Raw genomic sequence first — 21,136 nt, 5'->3', positions numbered from 1 at the left:
TTATATATAATATACATATAATAATACATATTGGTGTGTACATTTAGGCATAATATACAGCTTATATACCTGTATATTATTAAACGTATAAAAGGCTATTATATCTTATATATACACCGTAATTTTCGGAGTATAAGTCGCACCGTAGTATAAGTCGCACCTGCCGAAAATCCATAATAAAGAAGGAAAAAAAACATATATAAGTTGCACTATGAAAAAAAACTGCGACTTATAGTCCGAAAAATACGGTATATATATATATATTATAGCCGTATTGCTATTATATCTGAGCTTTTATATAATAGCACACAAGTATGTGCTATTATATTATTTCATAACTTGTTGGTCACAATTTAATATGAAAAGTCAGTGCATGAATAAATAAATGTATTGCTTACTTTTCCCCTACTTTCTGTATTTGTCGACTGACAAATACAGAAAAAAATACGAAAAAAAACCAACAACACCCTGGGTGTTGTTGGTTTTTTTCCGTGATTGTCGCAGCCTAAAACGCCTGAATTCGCGGCAGGTTTTACGAAAATTTGCGGCAAAAGTGGCAACATTTTATGGCTTATTTGTTTTTCAATGACACTGAATTAACTTGTGATTTTTATGATTTATCTATCATTGGTTTAAATGTTCAATTTAACCTTAACCTCAACAGAAATTGGAAAATAATAAACTGTAAAGCTATTATATATAATATATATATAATAATACATATTGGTGTGTACATTCAGGCATAATATACAGCTTGTATACCTGTATATTATTAAACGTATAAAAGGCTATCATATCCTATATATACCGTATTTTTCGGAGTATAAGTCGCACCGGAGTATAAGTCGCACCTGCCGAAAATGCATAATAAAGAAGGAAAAAAAAACATATATAAGTCGCACTATGAAAAAAAACTGCGACTTATAGTCCGAAAAATACGGTATATATATATATATATAAAATAGCCGTATTGCTATTATATCTTATATTATAGCTTTTATATAATAGCACACAAGTATGTGCTATTATATTATTTCATAACTTGTTGGTCACAATTTAATATGAAAAGTCAGTGCATGAATAAATAAATGCATTGCTTGTTTTTCCCTACTTTCTGTATTTGTCAGTCTCTCCGGGGTGTTGTTGGTTTTATTCTGTGATTGTCGCGGTCTAAAACGCCTGATTTCGCGGCAGCTTTTACGAAAATTTGCGGCAAAAGTGGCGACATTTTATGGCTTATTTGTTTTTCAATGACACTGAATCAACTTGTGATTTTTTTTAATTATCTATCATTGGTTTTAAATGTTCAATTTAACCTTAACCTCAACAGAAATTGGACAACAGATAGTATATTAATGCTTTACTCTTTTTATACTGCACATACTTTAAATTAGACACTAGATGGCAGTAAAAGCAAATACTCAGAGCTCATTATCAAATTACTTACTTTTTTAAACAGTTGTAACTAATAACAGTGATAATGAATCCAACATTACAGAAAGAAACAACTTCTCCATGTTTATTTTACGCTTGAAAAGTGTTTGTCCATCATAAACATTCATTTACACGTTTACCCCTGCACGTGGACTGTCACACAAATCACACTTCAACATCTCTAACATGTAAATGATGCCTCTTTGCTTGGTCAGCATTGCAAATTAAAATATTTTTCTTAATTACCTCACCATGGATAAAAAAAATAAAGGTTAAATACATATATAAATACATGTAAACTATAAGTCAGGATGCCGGAATGTTGCTAAATGTTTATATACTATATTACCCAGAAGGCTTAGTGCCCTAGACAGGAACCGAATGTACAAAACCCAAAACCAGTGAAGTTGTCACGTTGTATAATTCTTAAATAAAAAGAGAATACAATGATTTGCAAATCCTTATCAACTTATATTCAATTGAATAGACTGCAAAGACATTAACTTAACAATAGCTGACTAGATGAGTTTCTGGGTGTTGTTGATAAATGGTTTTCACTTTGCATAGTAAAGTTTTAACTTGCACTTACAGATGTAGCGACCAACCGTAGTTAAACTTTTAATAGTATCCAATATTGCAACAAATATTACAATATACTTTCATACTTGGGGAGGCATAGCTCGGTTGGTTGAGTGGCCGTGCCAGCAACTTGAGGGTTCCAGGTTCGATTCCCACTTCCGCCATCCTAGTCACTGCCGTTGTGTCCTTGGGCATGACACTTTACCCACCTGCTCCCAGTGCCACCCACACTGGTTTAAATATAACTTAGACATTGGGTTTCACTATGTATAAGCGCTTTGAGTCACTAGAGAAAAGTGCTATATAAATATAATTAAATACTTTCCAAACATGTTTTTGTCTAAATCACAATAAATAAAAAATACTTAAATTTACAGCAAAATACCCATTAAATGAATAAAAATGACAATACATTTTACGTCGTTCTTTACAGCATATTACTGTAAATTTAAAAAAAACCTACTACTGTTTTTTTGCGTTAAAATTCTGTTGACTGAGCTGCCAATTTTGTATTGTAAAATCTACGCTTGTTGCCTTTAACGGTGTATTACTGTAAATGGAAAGACGGTACATTTGTTTTTACGGTAGAAAAACTGGAAGCTAAAAAAAAATAACTTGTACTGTTTTTCCATGAACAATATAATGTTGTAAAAATCAATGTAAATTTAACACAAACATTTTGGCAACTGAGCTGCCAGCTTTTTACGTAAAAAACCCCCCCAAAATACAGTGGTAGTGTTTTTCCATTTACCGTAAAATGTTGTTGTCAGGTTCAAACACTGATGACATCAATTAAACAAGACAAGAAGCAAGGAATTAAACAGACAGAATTAAATTTGGCTCAATTGTACAGTCTCACCACGCTCTGTCGAAATATTGTACGCCTCCTCTTTTATTTGGACTTTCCCTGATTACATGGCAACAGCTGTTTCTAAGGGACGGGGGTCGTAAACAGCCATCGCCTTTGATTACAAAACAGTTCAAAGAAAAGGTCGTAAAACAGTTCAAAGAAGATGTCCCTGGAGGGGAGTCAGGTCCTGCTTCCTCTTCGCTTTGTAGATCTCGGGTCAAGACAATATCTTTCTGTTGATTACAATACATGAAAGAAACAGAACACCTTCATGTTGCTTCCCATCCTACACAATGGAGTTTTACAAGCCTTTTGCTTGGTCGGATCAAAGACAGCTTTTGTCTGCTCGCCGGGAACTCATGGCAACACAAAGTTTTGTGATAACTTAGATACAATTATTCTGACAGTTGTAAAAAATAAAAATAAAACACTACATTTTACAGTAACATTTTGTAAATGTGAAGTTTTTACTGTAAAATAGACATTGTACTTAAAACAATTTATATAATTAATAATGAAATCCAGAGGCAAATTCAAACATTATTCTCTGTTACAAGTGGCCCTCTGATGGCAGCCATGTGGCCCTCAATGAAAACCACTTTGACATCCCTGTTATACACCATTGCAAACTCTCACCACAATAATAAGTAGATCAGATACGATTAGATGTATCTTTATTGATCACCTTGGCGTGTGCCCTCAGGTAATGTGAGGACTTTATTATCAAATGCAAAAAAACCAAAACATTTAGCAATAGAATAAAAACATTACCATTAAAATGTAACATTAATATCTTTGTAAAGGCACATTTTTATACAACCCGAGCGTGGTTCTCATTAGATTGTGGAAGTGTACCTAATGAAGTGGCCAGGTCAAATTAAATACACACACGCTTCAATCTTCCATTTTATTATGTGAAACCTAATAAAGTACGAAAACAGACACCAAATGCAATTGCATACACTCGATGGTAATGAATCATAAAAAAAAAAGTGTCAGGTTCAAACACTGATGACAAAGAAGCAAGGAATTAAACAGAGACAGAATTACAAATTTGGCTCAATTGAGGAGAAACGTCTTGACTCTACTCTTGTAAAGTCTCCACCACGCTCTGACGAAAGATTGTACGCCCCCTCTTTTATTTGGACTTTCCCTGATTACATGGCAACAGCTGATTCTAAGGGACGGGGGTCATAAACAGCCATCGCCTTTGATTACAAAACAGTTCAAAGAAAAGGTCGTAAAACAGTTCAAAGAAGAGGTCGCCTTGAGAGGAGTCAGGCCATGATTCCCCTCAGCTTTGTAGTTCTTGGGTCAAGACAATATCTATAATACATCAGAGAAACCGAACCCCTTCCTGTCTCCTCCCATTCTACGCAGTGGAGTTTTACAAGCCTTTTGCTTGGTAAGATCAAAGACAGCTTTTGTCTGCTCGCCGGGAACTCATTGAAACACAACGTTTTGTGATAACTTAGATACAATTATTCCGACAGAAAGATTGTTTGTTTATGAGTAGAGGCCATTAAATCTTTGTCGACCCTCAGCTCTCATATTAAAGTTAGTAGTGAGTGTGATAGCAACCTGGATGCAATGTGGTCACCTGTGTAGGACAGGACATGACATGGCAAATGTGGAGTGGTTCTAAATGAATGTACCAAGTAATAACAGTTGCATCACTACAATCTTAATGCTTTGAAGTAACCTCATAGCTCAAGGACACGCGCACAAGGCCTGCGTGATATGTCAGCGCAGTGAGAAAGAAAGATTCCTGCTCTTTAAAATCGATGCCTCGGCGAGACGTGGACCGATGACCTCATTTACACCGGAGACATCAACGTATTGATGGCTTTAAAAGTGATGGTAATGGCTTTATCGGTTCCCGACACGCTCGTTAACACGTTGCGTTAAAGAAAATGGCCTTTACGCTTGTGCAATTAAAAAAAAGAGAATACAATGATTTGCAAATCCTTTTCAACTTATATTCAATTGAATAGACTGCAAGGACAAGATACTTAATGTTCACACTGAGTAACTTATTTTTTCTTTTGCAAATAATCATTAACTTAGAATTTAATGGCAGCAACACATTGCAAAAAAGTTTTCACAGGGGCATTTTTACCACTGTGTTACATGGCCTTTCCTTTTAACAACATTCAGTAAACGTTTGGGACTCGTCAGACCACAGTACACTTTTCCACTCCATCATAGATGAGCTCGGGCCCAGCGGGTGTTGTTGATAAATGGCTTTCGCTTTGCATAGTAGAGTTTTAACTTGCACTTACAGATGTAGCGACCAACTGTAGTTACTGACAGTGGTTTTCTGAAGTGTTCCTGAGCCCATCTGGTGATATCCTTTACACACTGATGTCGCTTTTTGAGGGATCGAAGGTCCATAATATCATGGCTTACATGCAGTGGTTTCTCCAGATTCTCTGAACCTTTTGATGATATTACGGACCGTAGATGGAGTATACTGCCCTCTAGTGGGTCTTAGGTGTCAAATATTACACTGGTGCTGCTATCAAGTCACATCCTATGAAAGGGCTGCATGCAATTTAAACCGTATTTAGGATTTAAACAAGAATGTAGTGAACAAAACAAGAACAGGGCAAAGTCAGTGCATTAATAAATAAATATATTGCTTACTTTTCCCCTACTTTTGGGTTTTTTTCATATTTTTTTCTGTATTTGTCAGTTGACAAATACAGAAATAAACCGAAAAAAACCCCCAACAACAACCTGGGTGTTGTTGGTTTTTTTCCGTGATTGTCTCGGCCTAAAACGCCTGAATTCGCGGCAGCTTTTACGAAAATTTGCTGCAAAAGTGGCAACATTTTATGGCTTATTTGTTTTTCAATGACACTGAATCAACTTGTGATTTTTATGAATTATCTATCATTGTTTTAAATGTTCAATTTAACCTTAACCTCAACATAAATGGGAAAATAATATACAGCTTATACTGTAAAGGTATTATATATAATATATACCGGTGTGTGTATATATATATATATATATATATATATATATATATATATATATATATATATATATATATGTATGTGTGGGAAAAAAATCACAAGACTATTTCATCTCTACAGGCCTGTTTCATGAGGGGGTTCCCTCAATCATCAGGAGATATATATATATATATATATATATATATATATATATAATTATACATATTGGTGTATACGTTGAGGCATAATGAACAGCTTATATACCTGTATATTATTAAACATATAAAAGGCTTTTATATATATATATATATATATATATATATATATATATATATATATATATATATATATATATATATATATATATAATAGCCTTATTGCTATTATGTCTGAGCTTTTATATAATAGCACACAAGTATGTGCTATTATATTATTTCATAACTTGTTGGTCACAATTTAATATGAAAAGTCAGTGCATGAATAAATAAATGTATTGCTTACTTTTCCCCTACTTTCTGTTTTTGTCAGTCTCTCCGGGGTGTTGTTGTATTTTTTTTCGTGATTGTCTCGGCCTAAAACGCCTGAATTCGCGGCAGCTTTTACGGAAATTTGCGGCTAAAGTGGCAACATTTAATGGCTGAAATCCCTAAATTCCTTGCAATAGCTGGTTGAGAAATGTTATTTTTAAACTGTTAAGACAATTTGCTCAGGCATTTGTTGACAAAGTGGTGACCCTCACCCTGTCCTTGTTTGTGAATGACAGAGCATTTCATGGAAGCTGCTTTTATACCCAATCATGGCACCCACCTGTTCCCAATTAGCCTGTTCACCTGTGGGATGTTCCAAATAAGTGTTTGATGAGCATTCCTCAACTTTATCAGTCTTTTTTGGCACTTGTGCCAGCTTTTTTGAAACATGTTGCAGGCATGAAATTCCAAATTAGCTAATATTTGCAAAATATTTGCAAAAAATAACAAAGCTTTCCAGTTGGAACGTTAAATATGTTGTCTTTGCAGTCTATTCAATTGAATATAAGTTGATTTGCAAATCATTGTATTCTTTTTTTATTTACCATTTACACAACGTGACAACTTCACTGCTTTTGGGTTTTGTAATATTTTAATCAAATTGTATTAAACCCGCGACCCTAGTGAATGGGCGGATGGAAATGGTATTAAGCATGTGAGGTGTCATGTGAATTAAAGTCTAATTAATTGAATAGTGGCAATTATTGAGCTCATTCCCAATAGTAGTGACCTTGTTTTGTGCATTATGCTCATCACTTTGTAAACAAATCATGTTATGTTATCTTACAGATCTAAAGTACAGTATACGGTACTGTGAGTTGATACTACAAACCCCGTTTCCATATGAGTTGGGAAATTGTGTTAGATGTAAATATAAACGGAATACAATGATTTGCAAATCCTTTTCAACCCATATTCAGTTGAATATGCTACAAAGACAACATATTTGATGTTCAAACTCATGAACATTTCTTTTTTGCAAATAATCATTAACTTTAGAATTTGTTGAGGAATGCTCATCAAACACTTATTTGGAACAGGCTAATTGGGAACAGGTGGGTGCCATGATTGGGTATAAAAGTAGATTCCATGAAATGCTCAGTCATTCACAAACAAGGATGGGGCGAGGGTCACCACTTTGTCAACAAATGCGTGAGCAAATTGTTGAACAGTTTAAGAAAAACCTTTCTCAACCAGCTTTTGCAAGGAATTTAGGGATTTCACCATCTACGGTCCGTAATATCATCAAAGGGTTCAGAGAATCTGGAGAAATCACTGCACGTAAGCAGCTAAGCCCGTGACCTTCGATCCCTCAGGCTGTACTGCATCAACAAGCGACATCAGTGTGTAAAGGATATCACCATATGGGCTCAGGAACACTTCAGAAACCCACTGTCAGTAACTACAGTTGGTCGCTACATCTGTAAGTGCAAGTTAAAACTCTCCTATGCAAGGCGAAAACCGTTTATCAACAACACCCAGAAACGCCGTCGGCTTCGCTGGGCCTGAGCTCATCTAAGATGGACTGATACAAAGTGGAAAAGTGTTCTGTGGTCTGACGAGTCCACATTTCAAATTGTTTTTGGAAACTGTGGACGTCGTGTCCTCCAGGCCAAAGAGGAAAAGAACCATCCGGATTGTTATAGGCGCAAAGTGTAAAAGCCAGCATGTGTGATGGTATGGGGGTGTATTAGTGCCCAAGACATGGGTAACTTACACATCTGTGAAGGCACCATTAATGCTGAAAGGTACATACAGGTTTTGGAGCAACATATGTTGCCATCCAAGCAACGTTACCATGGACGCCCCTGCTTATTTCAGCAAGACACTGCCAAGCCACGTGTTACATCAACGTGGCTTCATAGTAAAAGAGTGCGGGTACTAGACTGGCCCGCCTGCAGTCCAGACCTGTCTCCCATTGAAAATGTGTGGTGCATTATGAAGCCTAAAATAGCACAACGGAGACCCCCGGACTGTTGAACAACTTAAGCTGTACATCAAGCAAGAATGGGAAAGAATTCCACCTGAGAAGCTTCAAAAATGTGTCTCCTCAGTTCCCAAACGTTTACTGAGTGTTGTTAAAAGGAAAGGCCATGTAACACAGTGGTGAACATGCCCTTTCCCAACTACTTTGGCACGTGTTGCAGCCATGAAATTCTAAGTTAATTATTATTTGCAAAAAAAATAATAAAGTTTATGAGTTTGAACATCAAATATGTTGTCTTTGTAGCATATTCATCTGAATATGGGTTGAAAATGATTTGCAAATCATTGTATTCCGTTTATATTTACATCTAACACTATTTCCCAACTCATATGGAAACGGGGTTTGTACTTAGAGGGCATTTTTCGATCATAAATATAATAAATATAATGGTAGCTGACTAACTCTCTTCATGTATTTTTGACAAAATGCAATTTTACACATCACACGGCATTTATTTGTGTTTTTTTCACTCTGCATTGCATCCGACCTTCCCTCCCCCAGGCTCCCCCCTGGGCACCCCAGAACCACTGGTGCTTCTTACTCCACCTCGGTGCCTCACCGCCAATCGCACGCAGCACGGTGTCCTCCTCACCTGGCTCCCCCCAGCCAACCACTCTTCCCCCATCAACCGCTACATCATCGAGTTCCGCCTCGGGGAGCGATGGGAAACCCTCGACGACTTGATCCCGTCCACTGAGACCGAGCTCATCGCCAGAGACCTCGTTCAGGTAGGGAAACAATATTTTCCGGACCATAGGGCGCACCGGATTATAAGGCGCACCGCCGATGAGCGTGCCTAGTCAGGTCTATTTTCATACAAAAGGCGCACCGGATTATAAGGCGCATTAAAGGGGTCAGATGATGACTTTTTTTCTAAATGTAAAAGACTTCCTTGTGGTCTACGTCAGTGTTTTTCAACCTTTTTTGAGGCAAGGCACATTTTTGTCATAAAAAAAATACGGAGTCGCACCACCAGCGGAAAACGTTAAAAAATGTAACTCCACCAGGTCGTCCTGCCTTATTTTGAGTTTGTTGGTGTTTTCCTGTGTGTAGTGCTTTAGTTCCTGTCTTGCGCTCTTATTTTGGTGGCCCTTCCTGTTTTGTCCGTATTTTCCTGTAGCAGTTTCATGTCTTCCTTGAACGCTATTCCCCGCACCTGCTTTGTGTTAGCAAGCAAGGCTATTTACGTTGTTGCTACCCTTCTTTGTGAGGACATTGTTGATTGTCGTTTTACGTACGGATGTACTTTAGTGGACGCCGTAAGTTTTTGCTGTCGTCCAGCATTCTGTCTCTGTTTACTTTGTAGCCAGTTCAGTTTGACTCTCGTTTTGCAAAGCCGTTTCCTTTTCCTTTCCCTTTCGTTCATTTTGGGTTTAAGCATCACATACCTTTTTACCTGCACGCCGCCCCCCGCTGTGGTCTGCATATTGGGATCACGACAAACCATCCTCGTCTCACCCGACACATTCCGACTTTTACAAAGCAATGAACTACAGTGTTTCCCACACATTCATTTATTTGTGGCGGCCCGCCACGAAAGAATTACGTCCGCCACAAATGGATTTTTCGGCTTTTGACTCGCTCGACCGCTCATAAGAGCAATTGGACTGTCTGTGAATGTTGCTTGTAGTTACAACTCCGGTGCAGTAGGTGGCGGTAACTCCACCAATAGCACTTAATTCACCTGGTGGGCCAGAAGAAGAAGAAGAAGAAGAAAAGGGACGGACGGACGGACGAAACGGGATCAAAATACGAGGGTAATATAGGTTCTAGGTAGATATGTTATAGCTGCATCGCTCGCGGTTCGTCATATATTTAACGTTAATCCGCTGCTTCATTAACACCGCCGCTGTTTGACTCGTGGGCCGGGGCAGACGCACGTAATAACAGTCACGTGTTACCCTACCGACGAGCTAACGTGTCCAGGTTATAACCCTGTTGTCAATAAACACACATGGACTGAAGCTAAATTGTCCACTGTCCACTGCAGCATGTGAATGCAATGAAAAGAATAAAATCTGAGCCAACCAGCTGTTAAAATGTTGTCCAGGTTAATGTTTTGGCCATTAAAGGCCCTTCATTTCAAGATTTCAACTGTGATCGGGCTTTAAACAGGTGGCTGACCTGTTCAGATGAGTGTAACTGCTACTGGTCAAATAATGTGAAATAGCATTTAATTTTACATGTATGCAATGCCATTTAAATGTAATTATAGATAATAATAATAATAAATACTGTGTAGTGTTGTAAATAGTCAACGGGAAGGATTTTAGTAAGATATAAGCCATGAGCACTACAGAGCCAGAAAAAAACCTAGGCAGGACAAGTAAAAATATTGGGGCAAGTAGATTTGAGAAGTCGGGCAAGTAGAAAAAAACCTTAACGTTGAACCCTGCATGTGTTGAGCTGCTGCCGCTTAAGGTTAGACGGCACTGTACATAGAGCGGTTCTGCTCGTTAGTAATAAATTCTAATGTTGGATGTTCACTCCTTCACACAGATGAGTATAGAAAAATATTTTCAACGGCCGAAAAGGGCTCGACTTGGAGAGGAGGTAGGCCTACAGTCCGGACCACAGGTGCGACCTGTTCAGCAGCAGGAGAAGGAGGAGGAGGTTGACTGACTGTGGCAGGACACCTCTGCCACAGAAAGTTAAATTATTTAGTATGCACTAATTAAAGGGGCAGAGCTTTAACAGACATTTTAGCTTTTATATTTTATAAGATATATTTTTTGTAAGAACCACAATTAATAAATATATTTCAGTGAATCACTAATTGTTCAAATCTGTATATAAATATGTACATAAAATGTTGTAATTATATTCCAACTCCGCATTCTTCTTGGTCATCGCCGCTGCCGCCGCCGCCACCGCCGCCACCACCACCCCCCGACCACACCACCACAAATAGATGCCTGTCCTGTGGGAAACACTGAACCACTTGCTGCCACCTACTGACACGGAGTATTACATGGTTACTAGGGCTGCAACTAACGATTAATTTTATAATCGATTAATATGTCGATTATAACTTCGATTCATCGATTAATAATCGGATAAAAGAGACAAACTACGTTTCTATCCTTTCCAGTATTTTTTTGAAAAATAAAACAGCATACTGGCACCACACTTATTTTGATTATTGTTTCTCAGCTGTTTGTACATGTTGCAGTTTATAAATAAAGGTTTATAAAAATAAATAAATAAATAAAAAAGCCTCTGCGCATGCGCATAGCATAGATCCAACGAATCGATGACTAAATTAATCGCCAACTATTTTTATAATCGATTTTAATCGATTTAATCGATTAGTTGTTGCAGCCCTAATGGTTACCCTGCTGAGTTCTACACAGCACAGACACTAAGCAACGGCACATTATTGGCAGATTATAATTATTATTTTGCAAAAAATATTTTTGGGATAAATTAGGTGAAGTTGCATAATTTCCCATGGAACACCAGACAATATCTCACCTCGCACTAGTGTGCCGCGGCACAGTAGTTGAAAAACACTGGTCTACATTAGGGATGTCCCGATCCGATATTTGGATCGAATCGGCCGCCGATATTTGCCAAAAAATGCGTATCGGCAAGGCATGGGAAAATGCCGATCCAGATCCAGTTTAAAAAAAAAAAACTCCGGTCCGTGTTTTCCAACGCACCGATTGAAATAATACATTCCACTTTTCTGCTGCTCCCTAATTTCCGTTCCACATTTTCCAGCACACCTTCAACACATCCACAGGTCTGTGGATTCTCACGCAGTTGCTTTCGACAGGCTCTTCTCACTCTTTTCTGTGTCTCCCTCTCACAGACAGCAAGAAGCGCACCTTCTTACACACGTCACATACTGTCACGACACACGTCACATACTGTCACGTCATACGTCACATACTGTCACGTCATACGTCACATACTGTCACGTCATACGTCACATACGTATACGCCCTCTCCCAGCAGAGAGGTAGCAGCATGGCTAACGTTAGCTGTGATGCTAGGGCAGCCGTGTGACCAACGCTCCCTCTAAGGTGCGCGCCTGCGCAATTACGCACTGCTCAAGCGTCCTCTGCGCACGGCAAATCTATGCCACGCACAACATCAAATAAAAAAATAAGCGCATAACAATTTTCGACACACGGACACGACAGAGAAAACAGTTTTCGTCATCATTGTTCAAATATTGTGACGTCTGTCGAGACGCTTATCTCCATTCGGTGCCACACGTCCACACCATCAAAATGCCGAGGCAAACATTTCCAGATCAACACCGTATGAAAAAAATAGTGATTTTTTTTAGTTGTGATTTCCTTCTCTGCATGTAAGTTTAAAAGTAGCATATATTAATGCATAAAGGAAAAAGAATGTTTTAATGTAGACATGCAAGCCTTTAAAGAAAATTTTGAAAATCAAGACTACATTTCCTGCAAATGGGTGCATTTCTACCCTATATTTTAACTTTAGATTTATTCTCATATCAAACTCTTTTGGCTGTCTTTTTGACACTTACCCTCCACACCCTGGATTATAAATAATGTCAATAATTCAATGTGATTATCTTGTGTGATGACTATATTATGATGATAGTATATATCTGATAGTATATATCTGTATCATGAATCAATTTAAGTGGACCCCGACTTAAACAAGTGTAAAAACCTATTGGGGTGTTACCATTTAGTGGTCAATTGTACGGAATATGTACTTCACTGTGCAACCTACTAATAAAAGTCTCAATCAATCAATCAAAACACATAGAATCATCATACTGCTGTGATTATATGCATCAAGTGTTCATTCAAGGCTAAGGCAAAATATCCAGATATATATCGTGTATCGCAATATGGCCTTAAAATATCGCAATATTAAAAAAAGGCCATATCGCCCAGCCCTAGTTCAATGATGCCATTTCTGTTTGTCATGTATAATTTTGTCTATTTTGTGTTTATCCTTGAATAAACAGGTCAGTTTCTTGTTACCAACCATTGTGTATTATTCAAACTCCCCTAATTCAGCTGGCTAGTTGTTATCAAGAGTACTAAAACCCTTTTCAACATGATTCTGACAACTAAGTAGGCTAAATAACTTTAAACTTTAATACATGCTCGGATAGGCCAGTATCGATCAGTATCGGTATCGGTCAGTATCGGTATCGGATCGGAAGTGCAAAAACAATATCTGTAATCGGATCGGAAGTGCAAAAACCTGGATCGGGACATCCCTAGTCTACATAACATGTGATGGTGGTTCTTTGGTCAAAATATTGCATAGATGATGTTTTACACATCATCTTCAAGCCGCTTTCTGACAGTCGCTTCAGGATGCGCCGTTTTGTGAGCGGTCTTATTTACGGGGCTCACCTTCGACAGCGTCTTCTCCCCGTCATCTTTGTTGTAGCGGTGTAGCGTGCAAGGACGGGAGTGGAAGAAGTGTCAAAGGATGGCGTTAACTGTTTTAATGACATTCAGACTTTACTTCAATCTATAACAGAGCAGCATCTCCTCATCCATGGCTCACTAGTGTAACAACAACAACGCCCGAAATGTGTCCCGTGAAAAACCCTCCGACCGGAACTCTCTAATAACTAAAGTTCCTTGGGTGAATAATGCAAACTCACTACACCGGTAGTTTTTAGCGCTTCTATAGAACTTAGAACTTTACACTACTTTATATTAGAAATGGCAACAGTGGAGGATGAATGTCCCATAACAAGAAGATAGAGGAAAAGAAGAAGCTTATCGACTATGGCAGTGCTAATTTTCAGGACTTATGCAGATCCCAAATACACATCAGCAGGTACCAGAAGCTAAAAAATTATGGTTTTGCATAATATTGCGAAACAAAACGCCAGATAATATGTCTGCTATTGGGGGCCATTTTGCGGTCCTTATACACACACCATAGTAATACTTGTATCTCTGACTACCGTAGCCGTAATGGGCCGACAATCCATCAAGCGGTGCGGCTTCAAAGTCGTACTAAAACATTTTGACAGATTTTTGAGTGCCGTAAATGGGTTTGTAGAGGTTGCCCTCTAGTGGGTTCTCCTGACCGCCACACACTGGCACGAGAGCCCGGTATTCAGGTTGGATCAAGTCTTTTATTTCCATACACCCGTATGGTTTGCTTTTCAGCAGTTTATAGTTCGGACTTGTCTCTGCTTTGCTCTCTCGTGTGTCTCTCTCTCTCGCTCCAACTCCAACAACCGTGTCTTGGCCCCAGCTGCATGGCAGGTGATCAGATGATCAGCCCCAGCTGGGTAATCCAATCAATCAATCAATCAATCAATGTTTATTTATATAGCCCTAAATCACAAGTGTCTCAAAGGGCTGCACAAGCCACAACGACATCCTCGGTACAAAGCCCACATAAGGGCAAGGAAAAACTCACCCCAGTGGGACGTCGATGTGAATGACTATGAGAAACCTTGGAGAGGACCGCATATGTGGGTAAACCCCCCCCCCCTCTAGGGGAGACCGAAAGCAATGGATGTCGAGTGGGTCAATCACCTGCCAGCTGCGCTGCAAGGCCGGTCCTTCCACACCCCGCTACGCGGCAGGCCTGCAGACCACGCCCCCCTCCACAGGGTTATACCTGTATAGCGCTTTTCTACCTTCAAAGTACTCAAACTGCTTTGACACTATTTCCACATTCACCCATTCACACACACGTTCACACACACTGATGGCGGGAGCTGCCATGCAAGGCGCTAACCATGACCCATCAGGAGCAAGGGTGAAGTGTCTTGCTCAAGGACACAACGGACGTGACGAGGTTGGTAGAAGGTGGGGATTGAACCAGGAACCCTCAGGTTGCTGGCACGGCCACTCTGCCAACATCGCCACGCCGTCCCCGTGTGTAATGTTCTATATTTTCAATGGAACGTTTACATTTTTGGTGTTGTTTACTGTCAGGTTCAAACACTGATGACATCTATTAAACAGACAAGAAGCAAGGAATCATGCAGAGACAGAGTTCAATTTAGCACACTTAGTCACAGTCTCGCCGTACGCTCTAAGGTACAGCTCCCGCGTCCCTCTATTTATTCAGGAGTTCCCCAGTCAACATCACTCTAAAAGGAGTGGTCACACATATCATGCAAAGCAGCTCCAGTACGCACAATACGTGACGGAACGTGCTGGGCCTTGTGATTTCGCTTTGTCTCTGCTTCGTCTGCGTGCTGTCGTCATATCTTCGTTGAGGTCCTTGAAGTCCTTGGCTGTTAGCGGGCTAAAACAAAGATAACATCTGCGGCTGAGGCCACCCCTCAGACAAGAAGTTTTGTCCTTGCACAGATAGAAAAAGTACAGCTTGAACACAATAGCTATTAACTATAGCAACGGACTTTAAGCATACTAAAGTTGTGTGATAATATATATATACATGATTATTCTAACATTTACTGGCGTCATATAATGCAGTCTACACATATCTGTTATGTGTGGCTGCCATCTATTGGTCACACTTATCATTACACCATGTACCAAATAAAATTGCTTCGAGGTCGGCAAGCACAACCAGAAGTATTCCGTACATTAGGCGCACCGGGTTATAAGGCGCGCTGTCAATTTTTGAGAAAATGAAAGGATTTTAAGTGCGCCTTATAGACCGAAAAATACAGTGTTAATGTTCCTTATTTTCAATGGAACATTTACATTTTTGGTGTTTACTGGCGTCATATTGCAGTCTACACGTAACTCTTATGTGTGGCTGCCTTCTACTGGTCACACTTATCATTACACCATGTACCAAATAAAATTGCTTCGAGGTCGGCAAGCACAACCAGGATTATTCCGTACATTAGGCGCACCGGGTTATAATGCGCACTGTTGATTTTTGAGAAAATGAAAGGATTTTAAGTGCGCCTTATAGTCAGAAAAATACAGTGTTAATGTTCTTTATTTTCAATGGAACATTTACATTTTTGGTGTTTACTGGCGTCATATTGCAGTCTACACATATCTCTTATGTGTGGCTGCCATCTACTGGTCACACTTATCATTACACCGTGTACCAAATAAAATTGCTTCGAGGTCGGCAAGCACAACCAGAATTATTCCGTACATTAGGCGCACAGGGTTATAATGCGCACTGTTGATTTTTGGGAAAATGAAAGGATTTTAAGTGCGCCTTATAGTCCGAAAAATACAGTGTTAATGTTCTTTATTTTCAATGGAACATTTACATTTTTTGGTGTTGTTTACTGGCGTCATATTGCAGTCTACACGTATCTATTATGTGTGGCTGCCATCTACTGGTCACACTTATCATTACACCGTGTACCAAATAAAATTGCTTCGAGGTCGGCAAGCACAACCAGAACGATTCCGTACATTAGGCGCACAGGGTTATAATGCGCACTGTTGATTTTTGGGAAAATGAAAGGATTTTAAGTGCGCCTTATAGTCCGAAAAATACAGTGTTAATGTTCTTTATTTTCAATGGAACATTTACATTTTTTGGTGTTGTTTACTGGCGTCATATTGCAGTCTACACGTATCTATTATGTGTGGCTGCCATCTACTGGTCACACTTATCATTACACCATGTACCAAATAAAATTGCTTCGAGGTCGGCAAGCACAACCAGAATTATTCCGTACATTAGGCGCACCGGGTTATAATGCGCACTGTTGATATTTGAGAAAATGAAAGGATTTTTTAAGTGCGCCTTATAGTCCGAAAAATACAGTGTTAATGTTCTTTATTTTCAATGGAACATTTACATTTTTTTGGTGTTGTTTACTGGCGTCATATTGCAGTCTACACGTATCCCTTATGTGTGGCTGCCATCTACTGGTCACACTTATCATTACACCGTGTACCAAATAAATTTGCTTCGAGGTCGGCAAGCACAACCAGAACGATTCCGTACATTAGGCGCACTGTTGATTTTTGGGAAAATGAAAGGATTTTAAGTGCGCCTTACAGTCCGAAAAATACAGTGTTAATGTTCTTTATTTTCAATGGAACATTTAAATTTTTTGGTGTTGTTTACTGCCGTCATATTGCAGTCTACACGTAACTCTTATGTGTGGCTGCCTTCTACTGGTCACACTTATCATTACACCATGTACCAAATAAAATTGCTTCGAGGTCGGCAAGCACAACCAGAATTATTCCGTACATTAGGCGCACCGGGTTATAATGCGCACTGTTGATTTTTGAGAAAATGAAAGGATTTTTTAAGTGCGCCTTACAGTCCGAAAAATACAGTGTTAATGTTCTTTATTTTCAATGGAACATTTAAATTTTTTGGTGTTGTTTACTGGCGTCATATTGCAGTCTACACGTATCTATTATGTGTGGCTGCCATCTACTGGTCACACTTATCATTACACCGTGTACCAAATAAAATTGCTTCGAGGTCGGCAAGCACAACCAGAACGATTCCGTACATTAGGCGCACCGGGTTATAAGGCGCACTGTTGATTTTTGGGAAAATGAAAGGATTTTTTAAGTGCGCCTTATAGTCCGAAAAATACAGTGTTAATGTTCTTTATTTTCAATGGAACATTTACATTTTTTGGTGTTGTTTATTGCCGTCATATTGCAGTCTACACGTATCTCTTATGTGTGGCTGCCTTCTACTGGTCACACTTATCATTACACCATGTACCAAATAAAATTGCTTCGAGGTCGGCAAGCACAACCAGGATTATTCCGTACATTAGGCGCACAGAGTTATAATGCGCACTGTTGATTTTTGAGAAAATGAAAGGATTTTAAGTGCGCCTTATAGTCCGAAAAATACAGTGTTAATGTTCCTTATTTTCAATGGAACATTTACATTTTTGGTGTTGTTTACTGGCGTCATATTGCAGTCTACACATATCTCTTATGTGTGGCTGCCATCTACTGGTCACACTTATCATTACACCATGTACCAAATAAAATTGCTTCGAGGTCGGCAAGCACAACCAGGATTATTCCGTACATTAGGCGCACCGGGTTATAATGCGCACTTTTGATTTTTGAGAAAATGAAAGGATTTTTTAAGTGCGCCTTATAGTCCGAAAAATACAGTGTTAATGTTCCTTATTTTCAATGGACCATTTAAATTTTTTGGTGTTGTTTACTGCCGTCATATTGCAGTCTACACGTAACTCTTATGTGTGGCTGCCTTCTACTGGTCACACTTATCATTACACCATGTACCAAATAAAATTGCTTCGAGGTCGGCAAGCACAACCAGGATTATTCCGTACATTAGGCGCACATAGTTATAATGCGCACTGTTGATTTTTGAGAAAATTAAAGGATTTTAAGTGCGCCTTATAGTCCGAAAAATACAGTGTTAATGTTCTTTATTTTCAATGGAACATTTAAATTTTTTGGTGTTGTTTACTGGCGTCATATTGCAGTCTACACGTATCTATTATGTGTGGCTGCCATCTACTGGTCACACTTATCATTACACCGTGTACCAAATAAAATTGCTTCGAGGTCGGCAAGCACAACCAGAACGATTCCGTACATTAGGCGCACCGGGTTATAAGGCGCACTGTTGATTTTTGGGAAAATGAAAGGATTTTTTAAGTGCGCCTTATAGTCCGAAAAATACAGTGTTAATGTTCTTTATTTTCAATGGAACATTTACATTTTTTGGTGTTGTTTATTGCCGTCATATTGCAGTCTACACGTATCTCTTATGTGTGGCTGCCTTCTACTGGTCACACTTATCATTACACCATGTACCAAATAAAATTGCTTCGAGGTCGGCAAGCACAACCAGGATTATTCCGTACATTAGGCGCACAGAGTTATAATGCGCACTGTTGATTTTTGAGAAAATGAAAGGATTTTAAGTGCGCCTTATAGTCCGAAAAATACAGTGTTAATGTTCTTTATTTTCAATGGAACATTTACATTTTTTGGTGTTGTTTACTGGCGTCATATTGCAGTCTACACGTATCTCTTATGTGTGGCTGCCATCTACTGGTCACACTTATCATTACACCGTGTACCAAATAAAATTGCTTCGAGGTCGGCAAGCACAACCAGAACGATTCCGTACATTAGGCGCACCGGGTTATAATGCGCACTGTTGATATTTGAGAAAATGAAAGGATTTTTTAAGTGCGCCTTATAGACCGAAAAATACAGTGTTAATGTTCTTTATTTTCAATGGAACATTTACATTTTTTGGTGTTGTTTACTGGCGTCATATTGCAGTCTACACGTATCCCTTATGTGTGGCTGCCATCTACTGGTCACACTTATCATTACACCATGTACCAAATAAAATTGCTTCGAGGTCGGCAAGCACAACCAGAATTATTCCGTACATTAGGCGCACCGGGTTATAAGGCGCACTGTTGATTTTTGAGAAAATGAAAGGATTTTTTAAGTGCGCCTTATAGTCCGAAAAATACGGTGTTAATGTTCTTTATTTTCAATGGAACATTTACATTTTTTGGTGTTGTTTACTGCCGTCATATTGCAGTCTACACATATCTCTTATGTGTGGCTGCCATCTACTGGTCACACTTATCATTACACCATGTACCAAATAAAACATTTTCGAGGTCGGCAAGCACAACCAGAATTATTCCGTACATTAGGCGCACCGGGTTATAATGCGCACTGTTGATATTTGAGAAAATGAAAGGATTTTTTAAGTGCGCCTTATAGTCCGAAAAATACAGTGTTAATGTTCTTTATTTTCAATGGAACATTTACATTTTTTGGTGTTGTTTACTGGCGTCATATTGCAGTCTACACGTATCTATTATGTGTGGCTGCCATCTACTGGTCACACTTATCATTACACCATGTACCAAATAAAATTGCTTCGAGGTCGGCAAGCACAACCAGAATTATTCCGTACATTAGGCGCACCGGGTTATAATGCGCACTGTTGATTTTTGAGAAAATGAAAGGATTTTTTAAGTGCGCCTTACAGTCCGAAAAATACAGTGTTAATGTTCTTTATTTTCAATGGAACATTTACATTTTTTGGTGTTGTTTACTGGCGTCATATTGCAGTCTACACGTATCCCTTATGTGTGGCTGCCATCTACTGGTCACACTTATCATTACACCATGTACCAAATAAAACATTTTCGAGGTCGGCAAGCACAACCAGAATTATTCCGTACATTAGGCACACAGGGTTATAATGCGCACTGTTGATTTTTGAGAAAATGAAAGGATTTTTTAAGTGCGCCTTATAGTCCGAAAAATACAGTGTTAATGTTCCCTATTTTCAATGGAACATTTACATTTTTGGTGTTGTTTACTGGCGTTATATTGCAGTCTACACATATCTCTTATGTGTGGCTGCCATCTACTGGTCACACTTATCATTACACCGTGTACCAAATAAAATTGCTTCGAGGTCGGCAAGCACAACCAGAATTATTCCGTATATTAGGCGCACCGGGTTATAATGCGCACTGTTGATTTTTGAGAAAATGAAAGGATTTTTGAAGTGCGCCTTATAGTCCGAAAAATACAGTGTTAATGTTCCTTATTTTCAATGGAACATTTACATTTTTTGGTGTTGTTTACTGGCGTCATATTGCAGTCTACACGTATCCCTTATGTGTGGCTGCCATCTACTGGTCACACTTATCATTACACCATGTACCAAATAAAATTGCTTCGAGGTCGGCAAGCACAACCAGGATTATTCCGTACATTAGGCGCACCGGGTTATAATGCGCACTGTTGATATTTGAGAAAATGAAAGGATTTTTTAAGTGTGCCTTATAGTCCGAAAAATACGGTGTTAATGTTCTTTATTTTCAATGGAACATTTACATTTTTGGTGTTTACTGGCGTCATATTGCAGTCTACAC

At 38.9% G+C, this 21,136-nt stretch overlaps 1 protein-coding gene across 3 annotated transcripts in view; it reads left to right on the top strand.

Annotated features, from left to right (window-relative positions):
* Positions 1-21,136, top strand: part of igsf9ba (immunoglobulin superfamily, member 9Ba) — a 337,710-nt gene that overhangs the window by 263,012 nt on the left and 53,562 nt on the right. For all 3 annotated transcript variants that reach the window (XM_061973182.1, XM_061973181.2, XM_061973180.2), the window contains exon 14: positions 8,839-9,065. In XM_061973182.1, coding sequence (XP_061829166.1) covers positions 8,839-9,065 — 227 coding nt within the window. The remainder of the gene's footprint in view (positions 1-8,838; positions 9,066-21,136) is intronic.

Source organism: Nerophis lumbriciformis, linkage group LG17 (genome assembly GCF_033978685.3).
Source record: "Nerophis lumbriciformis linkage group LG17, RoL_Nlum_v2.1, whole genome shotgun sequence".
NCBI lineage: Eukaryota > Metazoa > Chordata > Actinopteri > Syngnathiformes > Syngnathidae > Nerophis > Nerophis lumbriciformis.
This window is presented reverse-complemented; position numbering and strand designations above follow the sequence as displayed.